Source organism: Filicampus tigris, chromosome 11 (genome assembly GCF_054856515.1).
Source record: "Filicampus tigris isolate MCC_2025a chromosome 11, RoL_Ftig_1.0, whole genome shotgun sequence".
In the NCBI taxonomy this organism is placed as follows: Eukaryota; Metazoa; Chordata; class Actinopteri; order Syngnathiformes; family Syngnathidae; genus Filicampus; species Filicampus tigris.
The window spans coordinates 11,267,708-11,288,756 of record NC_141227.1 but is presented as its reverse complement, the minus strand read 5'-3'; the positions used below and the strand labels follow the sequence as shown (position 1 = coordinate 11,288,756).

General features: G+C 39.4%; 3 protein-coding genes and 1 long non-coding RNA gene across 6 annotated transcripts; 2 read left to right on the top strand and 2 right to left on the bottom strand.

Moving 5' to 3' along the window:
• Positions 1-252: 252 nt before the first annotated feature.
• snx5 (sorting nexin 5) lies at positions 253-10,118 on the bottom strand. The gene is made up of 13 exons (XM_086044878.1): positions 9,737-10,118; positions 8,826-8,930; positions 8,632-8,742; positions 8,416-8,537; positions 8,200-8,323; positions 7,805-7,900; positions 7,608-7,713; positions 6,686-6,761; positions 4,415-4,454; positions 4,224-4,310; positions 3,066-3,225; positions 2,657-2,742; positions 253-1,358 (listed from the first exon to the last, which is right to left on the bottom strand). The coding sequence occupies exons 1-13, from the start codon at positions 9,770-9,772 to the stop codon at positions 1,308-1,310; spliced, it is 1,200 nt and encodes a 399-aa protein (XP_085901004.1). The 5' UTR covers positions 9,773-10,118; the 3' UTR covers positions 253-1,307.
• On the top strand, positions 9,521-12,432 carry mgme1 (mitochondrial genome maintenance exonuclease 1). The gene is made up of 5 exons (XM_086044879.1): positions 9,521-10,976; positions 11,047-11,275; positions 11,654-11,786; positions 11,864-11,994; positions 12,207-12,432. The coding sequence occupies exons 1-5, from the start codon at positions 10,469-10,471 to the stop codon at positions 12,220-12,222; spliced, it is 1,017 nt and encodes a 338-aa protein (XP_085901005.1). The 5' UTR covers positions 9,521-10,468; the 3' UTR covers positions 12,223-12,432.
• Positions 12,433-12,442: 10 nt separating this feature from the next.
• Positions 12,443-19,787, bottom strand: LOC147139725 (glycine N-acyltransferase-like protein 3). Of its 3 annotated transcripts, none has more exons than XM_086044882.1 (6): positions 19,684-19,787; positions 15,337-15,467; positions 15,117-15,224; positions 14,922-15,042; positions 14,291-14,423; positions 12,443-13,423 (listed from the first exon to the last, which is right to left on the bottom strand). In XM_086044882.1, exons 2-6 carry the CDS (start codon positions 15,409-15,411, stop codon positions 13,018-13,020), a joined length of 843 nt encoding a protein of 280 aa, XP_085901008.1. In that variant the 5' UTR covers positions 15,412-15,467; positions 19,684-19,787; the 3' UTR covers positions 12,443-13,017. The 3 variants fall into 3 exon arrangements, with proteins under 3 accessions (XP_085901008.1, XP_085901006.1, XP_085901009.1); XM_086044880.1 differs by lacking the exon at positions 19,684-19,787 and adding an exon at positions 17,679-18,327; XM_086044883.1 differs by lacking the exon at positions 19,684-19,787 and adding an exon at positions 17,196-17,642.
• Positions 19,788-19,810: 23 nt separating this feature from the next.
• Positions 19,811-20,966, top strand: LOC147139724 (uncharacterized). The gene is made up of 3 exons (XR_015088619.1): positions 19,811-19,864; positions 20,263-20,397; positions 20,846-20,966. It is a non-coding gene; the product is annotated as an uncharacterized LOC147139724 (long non-coding RNA).
• Positions 20,967-21,049: the final 83 nt, after the last annotated feature.

Sequence of the window (21,049 nt, the reverse complement as noted above, 5' to 3'; positions counted from 1 at the left end):
AACCTTATGTTTGCACTGATGAGTTGTCAAAATTCCACTGCCGCAAAATCAGAAATCAGAAACTCCGGAAACCTTTAGGTCACTATGACTGCAGTATAGTTGGATCCTATAGATGAAAATTTCACTCAATTAAAAGGCTAATTTTCCTCAGTTAAGAGTTCAACTTAAAGTATTCCAGATGGCAGGTGCATAATGCAATGCAGTTAATTTTAATGTTATTTGAACGGTTTACAGAATTTGACATGGGACCAATCTTGGGAAAGTAGATTTATTCAGTATTGTTACAAATTTATAAAACACTAAAGTTGAGTGAGAAAAGAACAAAGGAAATCACACTGTTGCAATCAGAAATACATTCTTTTAGAAAACTATAATGTATTAAACACACCATTGTGCTTGGTGATGATTGTGAAACTTTTGTCATCTTAGTGCATTATTTTCTTAATTGTTCGGATGCCTGGGAGCCTACAGCAATACAGGAGAATCATTTAGGCAATAAGAGATTCAGGGCGGATTAAAGTAAAACATCAATTAAATTGGAAAGGGAAGGAATGAACGACAGTCAGCTGGCGGTATGGAGCAGGTGATGGAATAATACCTGCGGTAGAGGTAGTATGAGCGCCTTGTGGAAACAAAAACTATAAAGTAAACCAAGAGTCCACAATTCAAGTTTACTTACATAATTTGTCTTTGCTCAGATAGTTAAATGCTTGATATTTTCACATGTACATCTTTGATAATTGCGGTACGATGAAGATGTAATTTAAAAAAAACTGATGCTGTTCGGCTTTTGGTACTGGAGCATCGTATGGCTCGGGTGTGCTGCTCTAGACTAGACACTTACGCAAAAAGGACAAGAATGAGAGAAACAATGGGAATAGAAAATCTTTTTAAGTGTTGTAAAGCAAAATCTTATGAGTAGAGTCTGCAATGGGTGCCAAACTCAACTCACTAGCGAGATAAGAAGTAATTGTGCTGACAAGTACAAAAAACAAAGTTGGGGTTTCTATTGTGTGCATAGTTGAAAATGAGACGTTACAAGATAGACAAAACAAAAGATAGACCTTAAAGTTGGAGTCAATAATTATGGGTTAGACTTTCATATACCTTGGGGAGTATGAGCTGTAGACTGAGTAAATCTGAGAATGCTGTGCTAAAAAAGCTGTTGGTTAAGAGGCACCAAATAGGTGAGTGGAAGCAATGATGCGGCTTGAATTCTTGTCTGTGTGAGACGTAAGGGACATCAGGATTTCATTGGCTGTGCCTGGTCACTTGACAGCAGGAGGTCAAGAATACTTGGAACGATGTCAGTTGTTCTTGAGGAGCTCAATACACCCCTGCAATAGTGTCACGTTGTTCTGTGGAAGGAAGATGCAGAAAATGGCTGCTATTAGTCCTTTTTATACGGTGGCAACAAACAAACAAACACCCAAAAGATAATCAGTCTCCTTCATGCAGGACTACAAAACTCTGACAATATTTCCTGTTGGGAGGCTGTAATTCTGAGGATTTTGACAAATTTTAATTTACGAATGTCTCTAAACAATTAATTGATTATCACAAATATTTATCAATCATCGTTGCACCTCTTCATGCATGTTTTTTGGAATGAGAGATAGTCAGAGTATCTTGAAAAAAAAAAAACAGGCAAGCAAGGGGTGAACATGTAAACTCCACACTGGAATGCTGGAGCCAAGATTTGAAACCCAAAAAGTAAAAATGAAATTAAATGTAGTGGAATGTAGTAAATGCAAAATGTGCTATGTTCTACTTTTGGATAATCATCAACACATATGAGTGAGGGGTTACTCTTGGTATGACAAAAAGGTTTGAGGTAAACAAGCCAAAAAAGGTTAGGAAACACTTCTCCACAGTATCAGTGCGTAGGCTTGCCCCAACATCGGACATAATTCTGTTTTGTGTTGCAAATTAAGCAATTGAGGTTCAAAGCAATTTTTTCTTCACCTGCTGCTCAGCCGATGTCCCGTCTTTTCCTTTTCATCATCAATACTGTCTGATTTAGCATCTTTCACTAGCTCTCCTTCACCACCAGCATCCTCCTCTCTCTCCTCATTTTGATTTAAAAAAAAAAAACAAGAGGAGCAATAGACCAATTTGTTTTTCTAATGAAAAGACCGCTTGTTGTCATTTCCGTCTGTGACATATATGCAGTGTGCGTGTATGTGCCTGCATGTGTCCTATGCTGTCGTAGCAGCCAGCCAATCATATTGCAGCAGGTGGAGTCTAATTCATTAAATTTTAAGGATACATATACTGGGATATATAAATACCAATATACTTAAAAAAAAATCTCTGACATATCTCACAACAGTACGGTACTTCAAATTGCTTCTTTTTGTTTTGTTTTTGCATTTATTAACATCAGATAATTCCACAGCTTGTGGTCTGGTCATTTTATAATGCAGAAGGGCATTACCATACTTGTCAGTTTTTAAACTTGTTTGAAACTATAGTGTTTCAATGTCATTATGGCTTGTGTTGCGTAGAACCCTTGAATTAAGTCCAAAAGTAAGTGGAGTAGACTGTTAAACAGCGGAAATTCAAGCCAAAGAGACACAACTGTTTAGGAACATTTGAAGGCAAACTGACAAAAGTTCCAAAGTAAGATGAACTATCATCAAATCATATTACTTACCTTGGCATGTTTAATCTCCAGTTCAGCCATCTCTATAAGATTCTTTCGAAATGCCACAACTCGCCTGCCCTTGAAACTGGTGAGCTCTGTTAGAAACACAATGTGGCCTTTGATATATAATGATATATGTATTTATCAGAGCTGGGCATTTGACTAAAAACTTCGTATGTGTTTTTCGTCATCCGTCTGCAGCGTTGGTACCCTTCCGTTGTCCGTCATTCGCCTTTTTTTCCAGGGGGGGAAAAAGTAGTACCAGTCTATAGGCAGGGCTGCCTCTAATTTTAAACGGACATCCGGCCGGCGTCGTCATCAAGGTGTACACATGTATCTAATAAACTGTATTTTCGATGTACATACAAAAAGAGGCATTCAGCAAATACAATGGTTGAACTTGATCGGACGCACAAACCTTTCTTCCCAGACTCTGAGAGCTTGTCAAATTTCTGTAGACACTGCTGCTGGTGTTCCTCAGCCTGAGGAATGTCCTTACTTTTCAGACGAGCCTTATCTAAAGCCTTGTTGGAGTTCTCATAGTCGACTAAGGCGCGAGCTCGTCGGTAGAGAAGGTCCTAAAAGGTGTGAGGGACAGGGATGAACCGGAGAAACAAAATATGCCACATTTCGAATATCTAATGCTTGACTTGTTCAACTCTAAGCCCCTTCAAAAATCATCACAGGGGTTCATTGTTTTATGACGGAGTTCTGTTCCTCCTTAGACGACTATCATGAGTCAGAACAAGCCATAGTCAATCAATAACTTACACTAACGCTGTATTAAACTCATAATTAAAGTACCGTACTCTCCGGATAAGACGCAACTTTAGCTTATACAATTCATTTCAAGAACTCCACATCGAACTTGTTCCTGTTTTTCAATGTAATGAGAGCTTAGACGTAGCTTTCACAAAGACCCGAGTTTATTAATCTTTACTGTTTCAATCGAAGATGCAAGTGAAGCACTATTTTTAATTTTTAAAAAATCTAGTAGTAATTACTATGCTGCATTCTCTTACAAAGACGTTGAAATCGTCATTGTCTACGAACATACATCACGTTTGGATGGTTTCACGGCTTTAAAGTCCGTGAGCGTATCGTCTATATCACTGCCGTGACTTATAGCAGAGCTCCTGCGATCGACAACGTCCGCCATTACTCCTCGTAAAACATTCCGGGTATGCTCCGACAAATCTATATTCTGATGCATTTCATTGGCTAAGAGACCAAGAATTGGATTAAAAAAAGAAAATGACGTATACGCTCTCTCGGCTTTAAAGGGAGAAACATGCACCAGCGCTCCAGGCTGTAATGGTAGAAACTAGGTTATACACTCCCGTCCTTAATGGGTTAAAGAGACATTGTTGGGCAACATCAGAATTTGCACATTCCTTTTTTATATTTTTGTCGTTTTGTAGTTTTCTTCATTAAACACTTTTACTTAAATTAATTATTTGGAGGACTGCATTATTTTTTAGTTTTACTGAAATAATTTCAGTCAAAAGCAACAGAACTTTTACTTGACTGAAATTTAAGGCTACTCTACCCACCTCAGCTGTTGGGACTCACTCACCTTTGCCGCCTGGATATCTCGCATGTAATATCTTAGCAACTCTGTGAGCTTGAGCTCCTGATCAGATGCTACTCTTCCCTCCACTTTCTGAGGGGGAACAAAGGACAAAAAGAATTGCCAACACCACTATTAAAATCATGTTGTTGAACTAACATCGTCAAAGACATCCATTCCTGTTGACAGATACTCACTCTGAGCTTCTCAAAGAGGTCTGAGAGCTTCTCCAGGTGCCTGAAAGGAAATAAAATAACAAAATCCTCATGAAAGTTACATGTATTTACTTAAACAGTGCAATACAGCCACCAACATGATATCAGATACTGTATTTTTTGGACTTAAGTCACATTTTTTTCACAGTTTGGCTAGTCCTGCGACTTATGCTACATTCTGACTGAAGGTCTAAATTCTCAATTCAGCCTTTTTTTGTGAAATCCAATTTTTTGTGTGAGCGTTAATGTTACATATTAATTGCAACCTCAGTCTGTCTGGTGTGTGCGTCCCCAAAGTGACCCATATGCGCAGAAGAAGAGACGAGGTCACCCACAACGTAGTGTTTACCACAGCTGGGCGCTCCATCTATGTGATGGACCAGTCCGTGTATCCGTCACTGACGGAGGCCCGTTTTGCTGACGATTGACTAGAAATTTTTTAAAATAGACTGATTAAGCACAGATGAAAGACCCTTTATTTAGACCGCTGTTCGTTAGTAGTCTGTCATTAGTTTATTTTTCACGGCGAAGCTTCGATTGCTGCGGCGAGGGTGGGGAGGAAAATCGTGAGTTGTTGTTACTTGGGAGACAGATTTGAGTGAGGTACCAGGCTGTGAACTTTCAAAGCACTGTGAGTGACTATTTCTGCTCAAATATCATCCTTGGGGGTTGGGGGGGCAAGGTGTGCATGTGAAGGTTTAGTCAGAGGCACCGACGGACGCCCCTTTAAAATTAGAGGCGGACTGGCCTATAGTATATATACGCCATTTCTTTTTTACGCCCGGAAAAAAAGGTGGATGACGGATGATGGAAGGGTACCTAGTAGTACGGAAGGGTAGTAAAATGCCCAGCTCTGGTGTTTACGAAAGTTAATATGGTCCGGCATGTACGGGCTCATCTTTTTATCATCTCATAGCTACAGAGGAGCGATCCGCGAGGAGGTAGAAATATACCGGTATTTGAGGGAATGAGAGGCTTCGCCTCATTTCACCGCAAGACGTCTTAAAGATGACGTCACGTTATTGCCACATGTAACAAATGAAGCATCTCCGTTGTTAAATTACTACTATTACCACAAAAGTCTTCTTTATGCTTCATGTTTGTTGAAGTGGGATTAAATTAGATTTTTTATTTTTAAAGTCAAAATTAAAGTCTATACTGTTACTCAAGGAAAATTGTCAATCTCCAACCCAAGCACTCTTTCCTGCCAGCATGGAGCGCATATCCGATTCGGGTCACATTTGCCTGCAGTCTGAACAGAGCCTAATACTCAGGTGAGACTTAAAAAATTATAGCTCAGACTTAAACTCCAAATCCCTGTTTACTAATTGAGTTGATGGCAGTGAACAAGTTCGAGCTGGATTCGAAACTTCGGCTTCTAACGAAACCTTTTTCTTTTCAGTTTAAAATGGCTTACCTTAGATAGCATCCCGCGTCGCACTGTGGCCAAAGGTATAATCTGGTTGATTATTATGCCTTTTGGTGGTGTAAATCCTTGCTGTGGAGCAGGTAGACACATGCTATTGCTAAACTAGCGATACATCACATATTCATCTCCGCTTCTTCTACTTTCGTTTGGCGCTTGGCAAATAATTTTGATGCATTACCACCATCTTCTTTAGCATGCGGCATCCACCACATGAATGATTTATTTTCAGAACCAAAAGGCGCAATAACCGACCGGGACTCTACCTTTGGCAGCAATGCGGGATTCTATTGAAAGGGGTGGTCAACCCAAACCAAACATTTTTTTTAAAGAATATCTTCTATGCAAGCCCACTAGTTGAAACAAGGCATTCTGATAAATACTGTGTTTGCGGAATAAGAGTTAGTCCACCTGTTTTTAGCCATCTCTGGGAGCGGCTTTTTTGTCACTTGTGTCAACTGAAAATGACATCACAACTGCTCAGGGCTCAGGTAACAACCTATCACTTGTTTCAACTAGTGGGCCTGCTGGGAACATATTCTTGGAAAAAAAAACATGTTTGGGTTGATTTCCGCTTTAAGGTAAGCCATTTTAAACTAAAAAGAAAAGCTTTTCTGTTGTTACAAGTGGAAGTTTCGAATCCAACTGGAACTCTTCGGCTGCCTCCAACACATTTAGACAATGGGGATTTTGGGTGCGAGTCCAAGCTCAACTGTTCTTGGTCTTGGTTTTTAAATTTCCCAAAGAAATGCAACTCATACTGTGGAGCGACTTATATTCTGAAAACTATGGCATTTATTCTATATAGAATTAAATGTAGCACTCACTTCCTATTTGCTGTACTATCTTCAGCAGAGAGTCCATTCAGAGTGGCTGAGATCTGGATGTAATCATTGGCGATATCTGAAACAACCGAAAAAAGCAAAACCAATAACTATGAAATCTATAAAAAAATAGGTAAGTAGGGATGCACAATTTCTTTAGACCTAGTAAGAGTGCAAGTGCTGACTCAGATCTGAGTACCGTACTCGCCAATACAATTATTGATACTACATGCCATCACGTCTTGCGTACGTTTCACGAAAAAAATAACACTTTTTCTTTAAGAGTAACAACTGTCCTAATTAACATTTTAATGACCAAATGCATGTTTTTCCAACAGTCTTGCCACACTTTCCAATTTAAATGTACTAAAGCTTGTAACAAGGCGTTTTAATACTAAAACTACGGCAACAATTTAAGTGATACATTATTTCACCATGGCTTACTCTTGACTCTGTTTTGAAAAAGTATCAGGGAGGTTTTTTTTAATATTAGCTCTAGAATTGTAAGTTATTCAAGTAGCGGCAACAATATCAAATGAAACATTGATTTAATTAGTCCTTCACAGTTTCACTGTAAAGGTCCTTGTGTGCTTTGAATTGCATGTGTTAATTTTGAAATTACAACCACAGGCGAGCCACGCACAGCGGAGCAGGTGACTGGGCTCGAGAAACTCAGTCCTTGTCAGATGGGCCACCGCCTCATCTCGCCGCCTTTCATCCATGTTGACTATAAAGTTTCTCCACACGGTTTTCATGGCTCTTAACCAGAAGGCATATAGCAGGCCGGTGAAGTGGTATTGCTCATTGTATCAGAGGATTTTTACGAGTACAGACTAAAGTACTTGTATTATCTGTGCATCCCTAATGATGTGATAGCCTGATTCACGCAAGCAGTGCAGACCGCATTCAAGTTCACATCAAATACTTTTGTGCGTGCGGGTCATCTTCTCTGCTTTGGCAGTGGAATCTTTAATCTTGCTGTAATAGTCCAGAAGGAATGTCTTCTCCTGCTCAAAAAAGTCATCAACTTCCTGTGGGGTAAATAACAGTGAGACAGAAGGTGGTTAGGAGATTTTGCCTGCAAAGCTTCCATTGATTCAGGAAGATCACACAAAAGCACACCTTTATTCCGGAGATAAGGACCTCATCAGCTGACTTCACCATGTTTTTGAAGAATCCTCCAAACATCTCCTTGGCATTCTTTCTTCTGACACTGAGCTAAAATTTGAAAATGCAAATCGTAAATGCACTCCATCTTTAGACTAGACTGATGTACAAAATAAAATAAATGGTAGTGCAACATATGAATCAAGATATTACACTAATTTATGTATACAGTGTCATTCTGTAAACCCACCACTGACAGAAAATGACTTAAAAATACTATAACTGCTGATCACAGCAGGATGGAAGCCATGTGTCACAACTGTCCAGTTAAAAAAAACAAAAAAAAAACTACTTCCCCTCTTTCCAACTGACAAACTAAGGACAGGAAGTCAGCATTATGCAGAACTCACATCCTGGTCATACTCTAGGAAAATCTGAAAGTTTCTGTCTTTGCTTAGAACTGGATGAGAAGAGAGTCTCTGCAGAAAAACTTCATGCACTTGCACTGTTTTCTTGAACACAGCCAGGTACTCACTGAAAATAAATAACAAAAACCAAGTTACATAGCAAACCCGTTTCATCAAGCAGTGGTGGTTTAATGCTGATTTGTTTCATTGGACACTCACGCTTCCAACTCTTGCTTCATTTTAGTGTACTCTTCCTTGGTCATAGTGGCTTCACCTTCTCCCAATTTGTGCATTTTCTCTCTAGGGCTTTCAAAGTCAGGCTTTGGAGGAGCGGGGGGAATCTAGGAATGTTAAACAATAGCAGGAAGATGGTATTTTAGAGGAATACATTGCCAGCCAAATGAATATATAAGGAAAGAGGGGTATATTACTAACTATTAGGCCAGCATAGTCATCCGTCTCCACCAGAGTGTCATGTAACCAGATGAAATCTTCATGCTGCCGGGGAACAGAGATTTCTGGCTTCTGGAAAGCAGTAAGTGTAGTCTACGAAAATAATGACGTCATTGGTCAGTTTCATGGAAATTCTTTACCTATCACAAAAAGTGTTTCCTCAAATCAGGTTTTACCTTTGTGTGGACAGTAAACTTGACTTTGTCTCTTTCACAGAGTGCATCAGGAATGTCGATGAGCAGAGATGCATCATTATTTAAGTCAACAGACACAGAGCGCATCTAAGGCGAAAGAACAAAGTGACTTCACAGACTTTGTCAGTAAACATTACTATTGTTATTCTCTGCCTTGTTAGAAATTGTATAAGCACCGCCTCAATAATCACACATTTTAATTGGAGGTGCTTTTCACCCAAGGTCACCTTATAGAAAACAAAAGCATTATTAAAACCTAATATTAACATTAAATTAAGAATTGTAGCTTCCAATTTAGAGCCAGATTAAACAGGTCAGTTTTTTTTGTTCGTACATCAATGAAGTGATGAGTATTGGGTCAAATAATACGCGATTACAAAATTTAGCATTTTTAACTGTCAACTTTGTTCAGTTCCTGGTAATACATTGTGGTGTAAGTTGCCTCTTGATTTAAAACGTACAAGCAAGCACATCCTTCAAAAATTAAGAATGCAAGCGTCAACGTTCCTCAAAGTGATTCTATATAAGTCACTAGTGATCTTCGTACTTGTCAAACACGTTTAGGTCTGACTGACTGAAGACTTCGTACATCCTGAAAACCCACAAACGTTGTCACTTAAGGTCGGGTGATGACAGTCTACGCGTACGTCACAAAACGGGCAACGACGCCTTCATTTTCTTTGCACAATATGCACTTGAACGTTTAGGCAGTTTGGTAAACGAATAAATAATTAGCTGATAGCCAGAGGCTAACGTTAACTGGAGCGGTCAAGAAGACAGCGATAGAAACCTAGCTAAACGCTCATGGTTGATCATCGAACTTATTTTAGCGTCCCTAATGATTTCAAAATAACGTTTTGAATAATGCACACGCTATGCTTCTTTCGCCTTACCTTGTCTTTGTCGCTTTCGTCTAAAGTGGCTGTCATAACTGGACCGAAGTCGGTTGAAGAGCAGAAGTGTCGAAGCCAGTGAGGAAAGGAAGCGCTATGTCTGTGTTTAACTTAGTGGGGAGCTAGCGGTTTGACGAGCTGTCAATTTTTCCCCTCCGCACAAGAGGTATTATCGACTGGTTACTTCCAAAATCAACCAGATATTCACCCCAGTTTCAACTATATCACTGTCATGTCTGTGTATGCAGATGCGAATTAACTTCTATTTTCATCCATTATCATTAACGTAACTGTTGTTTGGTTACCGCAAAGTGGTGGCAGAGGACGTCAAAGTTGTAACGAGACACCGTCGGTTCTAGCAGTGCGAGCGAACGGACGTATTTGAACGTTTCAGTAGGTGTTGTGGGTAATGTAGTTTTCCACTCTATGAAATGCGAAGTTGTGGTGACACTCAGAACTTCAATCCCCACCTATGTCACTTGTGCAGCCTCCAGCGAAGGCCGTGCACACTCCGGCACCACACGATGGCGGAAATTCGAAAAAACGTTGCTTGGTAACCGCACATTTGAAGAAGAAGAAAGTTGCATTAAATACGCGGAAATTATGGCACTCCGGAATACGTTGGGGCAAATTATAGTTATTAATCGCAAATTTTACGTCTATATTTAAAGCTTGTATGCGTAGTAAGCGACAAATAAGTTGTCTTATAATACCGTTGTACGAAAAAAAAAAATGTTTTTATTAAAACGTTTGTCCTTCATTGGAGGTATTTCTTTACGGATGCAGTACTCCTCCCTCACTTTCGGATTTTTCATAGGCTGTCATCGTTACAGCTCCCGCAGGGGGGTGAGTCCGTACAACTCAGTGGACAAAGAGCGCTACTCGTCTCTTGTAAAGTCTGTCTTGTCTTCGAGGGTCAGTTCTCAAACGCCTGATACCATCCAAGCTGAGGATGAGCACATGTTTGGACCAGTTGTCAAAGCTCATCCGCCTCCAAGACAAGAGAGGAGGCTTCCTAAAGTCATGCATCCCTTCTTACATTGCGAGGAAACAGGGGACCTAGAGTCAGGACCTCCAGTTCGGATTGTATTAAACCGTGACCAAGGTCGGTCGCCCATACCGAGTGTGACCAGGATTCTTCAGGCGACACTTTCACCAGAGCAGCTCTTCTATCTGGAGAGATGGAAGAGGCGGATGGTTGCAGAACTGGGGGAGGAAGGCTTCAAGGAATACACTAAAAGTAGGTTTTGTAGCATGTCACAAGTTATTAATTTTATATGCTTCATTTGATTGCGTTTAATCTTTATTAGACTTGTTTAGGCAAGGGAAACTCTTCCATTCAGCCCTGGAGGAAGTTCTTTTGTCAGACGCAATAAAACCAGACGAACAGAATGAACCGCATCCACCTGATGTGATGGGATGCATGAAGAGCATCGCTTACATTCTCCAAGAAATCAGCGCGACAAGAGCAATAGAGAGCAGTGTGCAGCATGACACTCTCAGTTATTTGGGCATCGTGGACTGCGTGGCCCGCTACAGGCAAGTACGGTGCTCACTGCTCAATATAAATGAGTACATGCGAACTGATTTGTGCAGTGACTTTCCCTTCAGAATGAATGTTTTACTACATATTATATATACTCCAATAATTCTCACACCAAAATGTTTAAATTTTTCAAAATGAGTACCCATGTACCAATGAAAGTGAAAATGGTGCTTGTGTTCACTGAGAAATTGATATAATGCCCACTTTTCAAAGGGGGGTGTACTCATTTACAAGGGGTCCCCAGTTTGCTACGGCCCAACACATGACATTTTGAAGTTTCTAACAGGTCACGATGAAGTAGTCTGTGTGGCAATGCAAAAATCCGTCTTCGTGCAGCAAAAAACTTTCTCTTTTTCCATTGCATTGTTCAGAGGTGTTCTATGTGTTATTGACTGGAAGACTTCAGAAAAACCTAAACCGTTCCTGAGCAACACATATGACAACCCCATTCAGGTAGCGGCCTACGCAGGAGCTTTGAACAGTGATGGAAGATACAAATACCAGGTACTCTATTCTATTTTTATAGGTTATTGTATTTAATCACATGGAGACCAATGCTCATCACCCACTCATTTTTGCAGGTGGAGAATGGCCTTATTGTTGTTGCTTACAAGGATGGCTCACCTGCCCACGCTCACCAATTGAACCGTGAGCTGATGTCGGAGTATTGGGAAAAGTGGCTGATTCGCTTGGAAGAGTTTCGAGAACAGAGGTGAACGCAAGTTGTCATTTCATCAACATTTTCAAACAAATTTGTCTTTGTCTTCTTGAGTGTAACTACTTTAGAGGGTGCAAAAACTCATAAAAAGGCACAGAAATGGTTGGGAACTGGGGACTGTAATGGGCTTCAGAAACATGTCAATAATGCAGGACGACTAGCACTATTACTAACCATTATACTTATATTTGTTGTTTGCATTTCAGATCCAGTGCAAGGTGATTTATTTTGTCCGGGGTGAAGATGAAACCTGGAAGAGTCTGTTAAACATAATAACCCTAACCCTAAATGGTGTACACCCTAGACCAGGGTTGTCCAAACATTTTGCAAAGAGGGACAGATTTGGTGAGGTGAAAATGTTGGGGGCCGACCATTTAGCCTGACATTCTTTTTTACATGCAACGCCAATAAATGCAAGCACATTTCAGCAAACCAGTCTGCCTTTCGTTTTTGACTTTTCTTTATTTAAATTTCAAGATTCTGAAACGTCTTTTGGTCCATTTGAAACATGACATATCATTGGCAATTTAATGTTCACTGAACTTTTAGATTTAAAAACAGAGAAATAAGTAACAATCTTCACCAGTGCAAGAAAGGATCACACAGGGTTATGGAGTTGGGCAGGATGCTGCTGCTGCCCTCGTGTATAAATGTGAGATTGCAGTTAAAGTGTATTTTAGACGCTTGTCAACAAGGCTAGCGTTGAATATGAAAACGTTATTCATTTTATGACAGAGGTTACTTTGATTTCCTTTGCATTGACTATATCTAAACAGCAAAAGTGTAAATTGTAAAGCAGTCGGATAAATGTACGTAATCAGGTAATGTAAAGTAATTGTTTCGGAATGTCATCCATTTCAAATCAAACTGTTGCGGAGGTGATTTTGCTCACGCCACCTCACAAAGCAGTCTCCCAGAAAAAAATCATATAAAAGCCACAGGTTTGTTATGTTCAAGGCAAGTGATATATTGAGCTGTGATACACGTTTTATTAATCTGATCATGTGTAGGCTGCTTCTAAAACTCAGGTGTTGAACTCACCCATACCTCCCTGTAAGAAGGATCCTCATTAAAGCCCAGTTTTTTTAACAGCTTCAATGGGACCATGTTGCCTTCCTCTACATAGCAGAACACTGGGTAGCCCTCAGCGAGGAGTCTCCGGGCCATGGTGTATACCAGGACCGTGGCATAACCTTTTTGTCTGTGCTCAGGCAGAGTATACACCATGCCCATTGCCAGGTATTCATGCAAAAGCAGCCATGATACAGGCTGTCCCTGGTCATCAGTGATGCAGTATGTAGGGAAGTTGCTGATCTGCCTTATAATTTTCTTGTACCCCATTTCATCCTGTCCAAACTTCCAGGTTTGATTCACCAGGTAAGCATGAGAAAGATCGAGAGATGAAATCCTTGATTTAATATCACTGTAAAAAAGAAAAAAAAACATTAAAAAGGGCCTATGAATTAATATACATACATGCAGGGCTTACTGTAAAATAATTCAGAGCCTTTGGTTATGTAATTTTGCTTTCAGTTTTCTACACAGATTCATTCGAAGGAGTATTATTCCCTTGACAAAAAAAGTTAAATTACAAGGGAAAAAAAAGTTAATATTTTGAGGATTTAAAGATAATTTTAATGACGTTATGTCAATTTTCCTCCACAAACTTGAATGAAACTGTCAGACCTCTTATATACTGCATTAAAACCCTGTAATACTAGTATTAAACATTTCTTGAAAATATTTCTGGTAGAAGATCAAACAAATGCAACAAATGTTGACGTAACACCTCAACACAAGTCTTCTAACAAAGCATTGTTTTTTTTTTCTTTCTTTTCAGTGGGTTAAAATCTGTAGGTTAACCTGAAGACTGCTGTGCACAAGAGATGGACTTGTTCGGACATGTTTTGCATTCTTTTGTAAGGTAGAATGGGCAAATATTGTCAAGTCCAGATGTGCCATGCTGACACTCCTACAGCAAAAAAAACAACAACTCAGTACTGTAAAAAACAATTGAAAGTATTAGTTTTAGGGTATGCACACTAATGCAACCACGTCATTGTAGCGTTTTAATATTTTTCCCTGGATTGTTTGGTTTTTAATGAAATTGTACAGGTTTACGACACATTATTAAAATTATATTCAAATTGTAGTAACAGCTGTCATTTTCTCTATCCATTTTAAGCCTTGGTTGTTGGTTAGTCATGTTTGTATGGTTAAGATTGAGGGATATGATAATTTATGAGACAGACATTTTTTCTAATCTAACGGTACGTTAAAAACTGCTAACCTGTTGAATGATGGTGTGACCAGATGGCTACTATCTGGCAAATAGAGAAGATGTGCACAAGCGAGCTGTTCATAGCTCACGTGTCTCTGCGCGGAAACCTCTTTCACCATGGAGATGTGAGAACTGTCATAGCCTGCAATTAAATTGCATATAATTTTCATTACACCACATTTCATTACTATGAAATTCATTCAAATCTACCACAGACACTATGTGTGTGATAACTGATGGTGTACACTGTAAAAACACAGCTTGTATTTTTGGGTTGGGCTAAAACAGTAATTCAAGTTGGAACAACTTTAAAATCTAAATTGAGTTGTTTTTACCATCTTTAAGTTCGGGGACAAAACAAGGGACAATTAGTTTTGTAAACTCTTATTTCCTTGTTGATAATGCGGGACAGACAATTTTGACATTAGCAAAACAAAATATTTTGTTGAATTTCTTTACACTCTTTACTACTTTAAATTTTTATCAAAGCTGGTTGCCTTGTAATTTTGAGTTCACACAACTTTTTTCTTCTATTTTACAGTGTCCTGGCTATTTAATATCAATGTTTTCATAGAAATGTGGGGTGTAAGTTTAGAGTTAAGAGGTAGTGTATGTCCTCTAAAAAAATCTTTGAAATTACCTCCAATAATAAAATAAGTGCTCCAGTCAATTGTATCCTCTTCTAATAATATTTGTCTCAAAATCTTCTCATCCAGGCAGTAGAAAATCACTTTTTTTGTCCAGTCCAAGGCTTGTTTGTTCTGTGAAATCAAAACAAAATGTTAAGGTGGACCAAAGCAAAACACCAATATTCTAAATTAATTTACAAACTCACATCTGGGTCAGGGCGACAAATGATGACCTTAAAATCGGGCCACGTATCAACAACGAATTGCACGACACTTGGTTTGTTTCTGTTACTAGCATGTAAGAATCCATAGACCTACAAAGACAGTAAAGGAGCACCACTAGTTTGCACACATAAAAAAAAAACAAGTTACTTCAATTAAAGTTTTAAAGTTTTCATGAGAAGGTTAAAATGTTTGCATGTCTACCTGAAGACTCTTGGGTAAGTGTTTCAGCAGAACAGTCTCAGCAGTCATTTGCTCATCTTTTTGGAGGACCTTCATTTTCGCTTGCTTGATTCCAATGTAGTGCGTTCAGCAAGCTTCACTTTTCTTCTCTCCTTATAAATGAGTTCAAACGTCGAGATTTGGTCAATAATTAACTACTGATCATTGCTACTCATTTCCCTTCTGTGCCATCTGTGTTTAACAGATAAAATATAACCTTTCAATTTTTAACTTAGTATGACAACAATAGAAACATTTGGTCATGAGTATGCTGGTGTATATCCAGGTTATTACCAAACTCCAAATGGAAATCAAATCACAAACATGCACATTTAAGCATGCTCATGTGAGAACTTAAAACAAAATAGCTACACAGAAAAGAAAGGTGGGTACACATATCCTGATTTCTAACATCTCAAGAGGTATTGCAAATTTGCATAACCCCACACATGACAAGTAACAAGGAACCGTGTGACCAACCATACACACAACATCCACGTACAATTGGGATCTACAGCTTTTAAAATGTTGTAGTGTCATGCATGGTGTTGTATCACTGGATTTACCACAAGATGGCATTCCATCAATACAGATGTTGCTCTTGAGCAGTCTTTTTCAAACTGTTGTTTATATACCTAATCATTTTTTAACATTGAAGAATGACGTTATATTATAACGTCTTGAATAGGAATTAAATAAACACAAAGTAAAAAGTATTTCATAATGTTTCATATTGGTACTCCGTGTGAAACATGGGCCTGTTTGGATAAACATGCGTCACTAATTCGCTTGTCTCTAAACAAAGACATTTAGCTACCTGCTGCTGCTTCCTACTGGTATAGAAGAGTACTTCACTGTAGTAACTACATGATTACGCTGCCGGCCGCTAGACCGCAAAGGCACGCAAATTAGATAATTTCCCACGGCACATCTGACAATATCTCGCGCTGGAGTTTGAAAAACACTGCTCTTGAGTACCGTAGCAACAGTTACAGTATGTGATACACTGCACTGTCAATCCCATACCAAACAACATTTTTTGAGGAGGGTCTGTATAACAGTAATGCACATTCACAAACAATATACACATTCATTAATTACCATCAATGAACTAAACTGAGAGTGTACAGTTTACTTTGAAATTGTTTTTTTTCCAATGTAATGTGAGTTTGATTTTTTGGGGCCTTTCTGCTGCTAGTATGGCTGACCATAAATCTGTGTGTTACACAACAAATGGGTCATTTGTGGGCATGGCTTTGACAAAACATTGTATTTAATAATACACTGTTTTGCAGGCAGCAAAGACGTATCATCTAAAATAATGTTTTACCACACTTAATTATGAAAACTCATACAGGTCAGTAAAGCTTTCATAATTCAGAAAACAATACAGTTTGTGATGTCATTTTCAGTCGACGGAAAACTAAAAACAGGGATGGCTAAAAACAAGTACATTTTGCTGCTCAATTTATATTCCACAAACGCAAAATTAATAAGAATGCTATGTTTCAACTAGTGGGCCTGCTGAGAACATATTCCTGAAAAAAATATATTTGGGTTGACTTCTACTTTAAACCAGCCTGCTGAGCAGTTACATGCTCAAGAGTCCCGTAATACAGTATTTGTTGTTTGTTTTATCATGTTTTCCACCTAAAATCGGTTGGTGAGAATACATATGTGACTTACTGTAACTGGCGTAGATCATACTTGGAAAACAATCTCAAATTGTCAAAGTAAATATATATGGCAGTATATATTGCAGAATATTTTGTGTTCGTTTGTATTTTTGTCTGTGTTCTTAAATGCCGTTGTGTATGACGGTTGAAATAAAGTTGACCTACCTTCTACCATGGTGTGAACTTCCAACATAAAAATAACGGACTGTGCGATACATCCTGTGGGGGGCGGTGGGAAGCAGCAAACATATTTATATATTTAAAAAAAAACGTGTTTTCCTATAGTTGTATTTTTGCTTCGACAATAACTAACGCTCAACTTTTGTCTTTTTAAAATACTTTTTAAAATGCGTAATTTCAACTTTTTAAAGAAAATGTAAATCTGGGGAGCGACAATCTAGTTTGTCCTAGTGGGTTGGCTGTGGCAAACGGTAACTCTTGAACATTTAAACGCGTTAAATTTACCAGAACCGCTGGCTGCGACGAAAAGGAAGACACTCTCAAATAACCGACCATTATGAGTTAATTATGTGACGTGTGGGTCGTCTATACTTTTATCAGCACTACTTTCTCGTGCAACGTTGCAAAATGCTACTAAAAGACAGAGAGGAAAAAATTGTTACTCAGATTTTAGTGTCATCATCTCACCTCTCATAAATCGACTCTGCCGACGAAGAATACAGGAAATGATGTGCGGTACAAGGTTAGAAGCAAAACAAGTAAATATGATTTTCAAAATAAAAGCTCCCCTTTGTGGCAATATTTCTGATGCTAAATCCAGCCCCTAGGTTTTGCTTGTTTGAAAAGAGAAGGTTTGGACCTGATTCAACATTCTCTACACACAAAATTTAAAAACTAAAGCCTCAGCGATATTTCACTTGTGTTTAAAAGCTACAGTGATATGTCTTAAAGTTAACCATTAAATTGCTGCCATGCTTGTTTCGGTACCAAAGTACGAAAATAACATTGACCTGACATATATACACACAAACACACTAAAAAGCTCTCTTCTCCGTGGGTAACCTAAAAACAGTACTGGCTATGATTTGATAAAACGCACTGGTGACATCTGCTGGCGATTGTATGTCATTACAATCATTCCCAAACCGTATTTTGTGATTAACAGCGTTCAGACCTTTTTGCGTCAATTGAATGAAAAAAAGAAGCATTTTTAAATTTAAAACGTAGGTGGCGCTTAATGGTTGGATTACAACAAAACGAGTTAACAGAGGCTCGGCATGAAATGAATTAATAATTTCCCACATTAATTATGAAGCTGGCTCTCAATTTGTAACATTATATTCCTATAAATCTCTGGTAGTGTTAACATTTTCAAATTCATCATTGGTGAGCTATTTTTAGAACAGGCCCACAAGCCATTCTTGTGGTCCTTGGGTGCCCCCTGGTTCCCGTGGGCGCCATGTTGGAGATCCCTACTCTAAACTGTGAGAAAGTTGGGCAAAATAATCACTCTCAATTACAGTGATCATTTTAGTTAATTCCACCTATGTTCTCTTCACTAATCCAAGCAGACTCCGGGCGAGATGTGGGGTACACCCTGGACTGGTCGGCAGTCAATCGCAGGACGCATATGTGAAATAAACAACCATTTACACTCACATTAACCTATCATGCATGTTTTTTGAACATACAACAAAACAAATACTCTTCGTATTATGAACTTACTTGTCTCACGCACAACTTAAAGGCAGGATAAACTGTTAACTAAGGCTTGAACTTAAACTTAAATAACTGGTACAAGTCTCGCTACCGTCTCTCTATATTCCCTTCCTCATTCCTGCCCGAAGGAGTTAGGTAAAGTTAGCACCAGATTGGCACCCGAGAAAGTCACTGATGGTGTAGTGGCGGTACACTCGCCTGTGTTGTGTGCGGGCGGCGTGGGATCGGTTCCCCCTCAGTGACGGTGTCTGTGTGTGTGCCCTGCGACTGGCTGGCGACCAGTTCGAGTGTAGTCTGCCTTTCGCCCATTGTCAGAAGGGATAGGCTCCAGCAACCTCCCCGCGACCCTGTACAGGATAAGCGGTTTGGAAGATGACATTCCTGCCCGAGGGTCACTGATAGTGTAGTGGTACACACGCCCGAGTTGTGTGCAGACAGCGTGGGATCGGTTCCCCCTCAGTGACGGTGTCTGTGTGTGTGTGTGTGTGCCCTGCGACTGGCTGGCGACCGGTTCGGGGTGTAGTCTGCCTTCGCCCGTTGACGGCTGGGATAGGCTCCAGCACCTCCCCGCGACCCTGTATAGGTTAAGCGGTTTGGAAGATGACACATGACACATGACACATTCCTGCCCGAGTCGGAGCTCCAAGACCCGCCCCCTTAAAGAAGTCAGAACAGCAGTCTTTGAGCACCGTTTTCGACAGCTGTGTTTACTGTTTACAAGTTGAGAGCAGAGCGCGCTCAGCCACCCGGCAAGCACGAACGTGCTCAGCGCGACAAAACAAACAACGTTATGTTCGTAAACTCATATCATTATTCAAATGTGCCTTTCATTTAGTCAGTCAAGACGGATAAGAGGATAGTACAGTTGTGAGCAGAGCGCGGTCAGCCTCCTAGCAAGGACGACGAGTCTTCGGCAAATAAAGTGTGAAAGTGTTTGTTAGTTTTGTCTTAAATTCGTCTTAAAACAGCTTACCTTAACAAAAACTCACGCCAATCGCGTCGCGAGCCTGTTCTCACTTTTGTTCTTACTTTTGACCAATCATGCATCCCCATGCTATCACGTGCTCCGTGTTTACTTTGGCCACAAACCCCGGAGAAAAGGAGCGCGCTCCACACGACAATTCATTGCGAACAAGATACAAAGATACAAGATAGTAATTGACCGACAACTTTCTGGACTACTTTAAACAGGCGATGAGTAGTTTATGCATATTGTCCTGTGTTAGATATTGACTGCACATCTCGTTGTAACTTGTTTATACTAATAAACAGTTTTTATTAAATGAAATCATGGTATTTATACACGTACCCGTTCTTCGTAAAAGCTAGATTGTTATACTTGTTGGCATTATTAAACAATGTCGAACGGAACAATGTAAACCATAAAAACAAGTGCTATCGTTTTTATTAAACGAGATATCACAGTATTTATACAGGTACCCGTTCGCCCTAAAAGCTGGATTGTTGTACTTGTTTATATTATTAAACAATGCAAAACCATAAAAACAAGTAAACAAGTGCTCTTGTTTTTTGTTGTTGTTGTTTTTTTTAGTTGAAAGAAGACCAGCAGATGGCGACTGTGGCTTCACAAGCTGAGGAAGAACTTGCTCTGGGGATTTCTTTGAGGTGGAAGATGAACAGGAGATGTTAACTGTGGCCTCACAAGCTGAGGAACAACTTGCTCCAGGTATGTAATCCCAAAGTATTGCAAACAAGTTAATGATAAAATATTTTTTTAATGTCTCAAAATGTTTTCTTTTGCAACACAGAAAAATGACACTTGTGAAAAGTGCCTCTGCATTCACTTTGAATGCACTTCTCCAAAGGGTTAAAGGTTTATGTAATTGTATTTATTTGATTTGATCGTAACCACAGACTCAGCTAATTTCTCCTATTTTTCACACATCCCCTGCTCACGCTGGACTATAGTTGTGTAGTTTAATAGCACTCATAGTGTGTGGTTGGTCTGCTTTGCTCCATGCCTGGTTGATTCCATCTCCCTTCCCATTTGACCTAATGATGCTTGGGTGAAAAAAGGATGATTTTCACTGCCTCCTTCCATAATTCTAGACTTTCATCATCATGCTGCCTTACTACTAATCATACATAATTTATATTAATTGTTCTAACCATAGTGACTGTCCATCAGATTGGAAAAGGACAAACCCCACAGCTGTCGCTAGACGCCCTGCTGCTGTCCCTGCTAATAACTTCCACTCCTTCCAGATCCTCAAACGTCTATGACATGAGTCTCTGGAATATTTCACCGGCTGTGTTTAGTCCAAAAGGTAGCCTTTTGTATGCATATCTACGAATATTTATACAGTGGCCTGCATATC